At 46.4% G+C, this 4,334-nt stretch overlaps 1 protein-coding gene across 1 annotated transcript; it reads right to left on the reverse strand.

Annotated features, from left to right (window-relative positions):
- Nucleotides 1-3,838: 3,838 nt before the first annotated feature.
- Nucleotides 3,839-4,334, reverse strand: LOC131880977 (uncharacterized; the record flags this gene model as incomplete). The annotated part of the gene is given in 1 exon segment (XM_059227714.1): nucleotides 3,839-4,334. A coding segment is annotated over 1 exon segment (481 nt), but the record flags the coding sequence as incomplete, so codon positions are not given.

The following is a 4,334-nucleotide window of genomic DNA, read 5'->3' on the forward strand; positions in this document are numbered from 1 at the left end:
ACCTGACATTATTCGACACCAACCAACTCTCACCCGCTTCCAATTTCTCGACGTATCCTTGTTGGTTCAAAGTAGGCCCATAATCACACCAGTGGTCTCCTTTTAAGTCACGCATCCAACCACCAAAATCAAGTAATTCAAGCCATTCCACACGTTCCAGCCCTCTATCAGAAAAAATTGCAAAGAAAACCCGCACATAATAATACAGACCATAGAAATATAAATATGGGCAATTGTTGAATCGAAGGTACGCTTTGCAAACCTAACTTCAACCTATTTCAGGCTCCAATTCATTCAAAAGTATCAATTACTCACCCATGAGCCAAATATTTTCTTTTTAAGTTTGTGTCGTTAAATCTACTGGCCTGCTCCTCTGTGGCTCATACTATCGGAGCGGGAAACCCAAACTCACTCTGATTATCAGTTCAGTCGATTAAACACGATTATCTTACTTGACGCTCATAATTTTTTCAGGCAAGTAATAAATACTTTTTTGGATCAAAAGTGTGCCGAAGAGTTTATTTTTTTTTATTCAAAACGATTACATTCATGATTAAGGCCATGGTAGTGCTTGAAAAAAAAACATGTATCAGCTCAAGCTAGTCAAAGCCGCCTCAGAGTGCCCGCCCCGCCCTGTGACACTATTTCATCTTTCCACGGTAAGAAAAAAAGGAATCACCTAACCTATCACGATCATAGCTCATTGTTTCAAATTAAGGAGCCTGTATAAATGGGGATGATATGGCTTTGTAAGGCATTACTCATTTAAATATCGTTTCCTTGACTGAACCGCCGTATTATTGCATGACTACAAAATCAAACGAAATTGTAGTTGCAGAGGACAGTCGCGGGAAAGCATATAAGATTTATCGCTTTAACCCTAACTTCAAGGGCGAGTTAGGTATGCCAACTTTAATTCGTAAGTGGGTCAAATATTATTTGAATATATAGTTAAGTGAAATGAATACTCCTTTCATCTTGAAGTGCTTCCATTCCATTCCATTCCCAGTAGCGGGAAGGAGGTTTGCAAAAAATCGGAAAATTTGGCATCGAGTTCTTGATATACTGTGTGTGAATCGAATGTATATTTGCATTTAAACACATGTATTCAGCTAAGGAGTAGCTGGTCATTGATTACATGTACACAATTCTTATGGGTATAATTGACGTTAATTAATATGAAAATGTATATAAGTGTATAGGTGCAATGTTTTTTTAAACAATTAAATTGATTGAGGTCAAAGGTTATGTTAGAGGTTATGTTAAAAAAGGGCATTGGGGGACGTTTAAATGTGTGAACCCCAAACACACAGTCTAATAATGGCTTCATCTTTGATGCCCGCGCCGGCGCTCGAACCGGTATTAACAACATGATACAGTTAGCAACCTAACCAACTGAGCCACGAGAGATAACCATTTTGAAGTTAGAAGGCTTTGAACTTGTGAAGTACTTGTGTCATAACTGAGTAGTCCTCGCAAAGGCTGAAGCCGCCGCCTTAGCTTCTCGAAGTGTTTGTGAAGTCCTCAACTCCTTTGAGGCATTCCAGACTTTATACATGTTGTGAACCATGCATTCGGCCGCCAATGGGAGTGGAGGAGAAATGCTACCATTGTCCATAGCTCTGGTGTTGCGACGAGGATTGGGACCAAAGTGATCGAAGTCAGCGCCGAAAAGCATCCTGCCCAAGGGATTTCTAGAGCCACCTGGACCATCACAGCTGAACTTTGCCTTCCATGCCTCCAAAGCAACCGCCCTCACCGCCATGTGGTTGTACGAGGGCAAGTTGGCGGTAGATAGGAGACTCCTAACATTAATGTGATCCGCCCTGCTTTTGCCAGAGAGGGTTCTCGCCACATTGTTGATTGAAGCCTGTATGTGCTTGGAATTCGTCTTTGTCTCATCTGAATCATTCAAGCGGATTGGACCGGCCGCTGCCACTGCGTAGCCAATCTTTCCATACAGAAGGCCCGCCGATAGCTCTCTGAGGTATTTTCCTCTTGGCAGATGGTACGAAAGCCTTCTGATCAAGGCTGCACATCCTCTAGCATCAGCAACTGTGCGTTCCGCTTGGGTAGTTAGGGCCAGTCTGGAATCAATCCTAACCCCAAGGAGCTCAATGTATTTGGATGGTACCACCACCTCCGTGCCCACAACCACCATGAGTCTTTCCCGAGATTCACTTTTGATCCGACCAGACACAAGAAGCTGGGTCTTGCTAGCATTAACAACCAAGGCTTTCCTGGTCGTATAGTCCATAAAGAGCCTAGCCTTGCTGTTAAGCTCAGCTTCGACTTCGTCGGGTTCACCAACTGCCCATATGGTGACATCATCCGCGTAACTGACAATGTTGGCGTGGCTCATGTCAAGATGATTGGGAAGATCAGCCATCAACACCAGGAACAAGAGGGGTCCCAAAATTGAACCCTGCCGAACTCCATACCTCACTGGTATGGAGGGGGACGGGGCCCCTCGCCACACAACGGATTGCCGACCACCTTCCATATAGGATCTGAACCACAACGCTGGTTTTCCGCACACTCCAAGCCTGCTCAGACCCCCAAGTAGATGATCGGTGTCCACCGTGTCAAAGGCACTGCTGAGGTCAAAGGCCAAAACCCCCACAGCATTTCCCGTCTGCGAGGCTTTTATCCACCAGGCGTGGGCAGCACAGCACCTATGGCACCAGTGGTTAAACGCCCTTTCCTAAAGCCGAATTGGCTGTTTGGATGCCCGTCTACTAGTTGCAAGTGGCGTTCCAAGTCTGCCTTCACTATCTGTTCCAGCACCTTTGAGAGGTTGGCAGAATGCTCACTGGGCGGTAACTGGCGGGGTCGTTGCGAGATTTCCCCTTGCCTTTATGGATGGGGGTGACCCTGCTAACTTTGAACCCATCGGGAACCCTGGAATTCGACAGTGATTTGTTCACTAGGTGGGAGACTGGTCCCGCCAATATCTCAACACCTAGTTTCAGGACCAATGTTGGGATACCATTAGCGCCCCTCGCAGGTGTGTCACGTAGTCCTTTTATGATGTTTGCAACCCGGGTAGCATTTGTAAAAGAGAAACGAAATCTGATTGGTATTTCCTCCTCAGATAGTTGATCAGATGGCTGTGCCTGAGGTTACACAATGGTGGACCGGGGGTCCTCTATCCTTTCCACATAGAAATTATCAATAGCCACCGCCGCTTCCCCATCAGTGGAAGTGGAGGAACCATTGATGCTCAGGGCGGGAGGCAGCATTGGCGAGGGTTTACCAAGTGCCTCTCGTGCTAAGTCCCAAAGGACCCTGGAGGAATCCATTTCCTTTTCAAGCTTGGAGAGGTTGGACTGCAGCTTGTCCCGTCGGACAAGTTTGCTTGTTTTGTTTCTTAATGTTTTGTATGAGGTCGTGGTAGTTGCAGAGTACACCCTTTTCATGAAGGTAAGCGTTTCATTGGAGAGCTACAAACTTGCCCCCCTCCTTACTTTGCAGGCTTTCATGGGTGCCACCAGATCCATGGCATGAGTGATTCCACTCACCAAGAAGTGATGGATGCTCTCCACGTCATCCAACTTATAAATTTCGTGAAAGTTCCACCCATTTAATGCATCCTCAAAAGCATACTTAGAGATGGGCTTTAAGTTCCTTCTAAGAACTGTGGTGAGTGGGTCTGATGAATTTTTTTGTCGAACTTTCGTGATCAAGGGCCTATGATCTGATGTGGAGTCAGGGAGAACAGTCATAGTGACCCTGGCACCAAAAACATACGTGTGCTCAATGGTTGATGTTCGGCGAAAGACTTGGAAGGTACCATGAGACACCCAAGTAGGACCAGTTGGGATAGACTCGAGGCCTGTGAGATCCGACAACAATTTGGTTAGAAGTGAATGCCGATGGTAGCCTTTATCATCCACCCGGGAGACATCCAAGTTCAAATCCCCTGTAAGGACAACCACACTTGCTTCAGCAGTGGCTGCTGCAGACCGGTCGAGCAAAGCTTCCAGTTGTAGCCTCTCCACCGCAAGCCCAGACCATGGGCGATACACACCGCCAAAAAGTGACCTCTTTGGTAAAGAGAACTCAAGCCATATTGCCAGGGTTGTGCACAAGTCTACGCGAAGTTTCGCATCAAACATGATAGCCGCCACTGATTTCACTAGAGCTAGTACCCTCACTTTTTGCCCCTCCAACGTAATAGGTGGAAGGAACGTAACATAGTCTCGAACCGCAAAGCAAGCTGCAGCCTCTGGTTCCAGTTCTGCCTCAGTGACGAAGAGTACATCCACATCATTGCTCACGAGAAGGTTGATAAGCGCAAGCTCTTTGGTTGCCCCCATTGTGAGATTCGCCGA

This window comes from Tigriopus californicus, chromosome 5 (assembly GCF_007210705.1).
Source record: "Tigriopus californicus strain San Diego chromosome 5, Tcal_SD_v2.1, whole genome shotgun sequence".
Lineage (NCBI taxonomy): Eukaryota > Metazoa > Arthropoda > Copepoda > Harpacticoida > Harpacticidae > Tigriopus > Tigriopus californicus.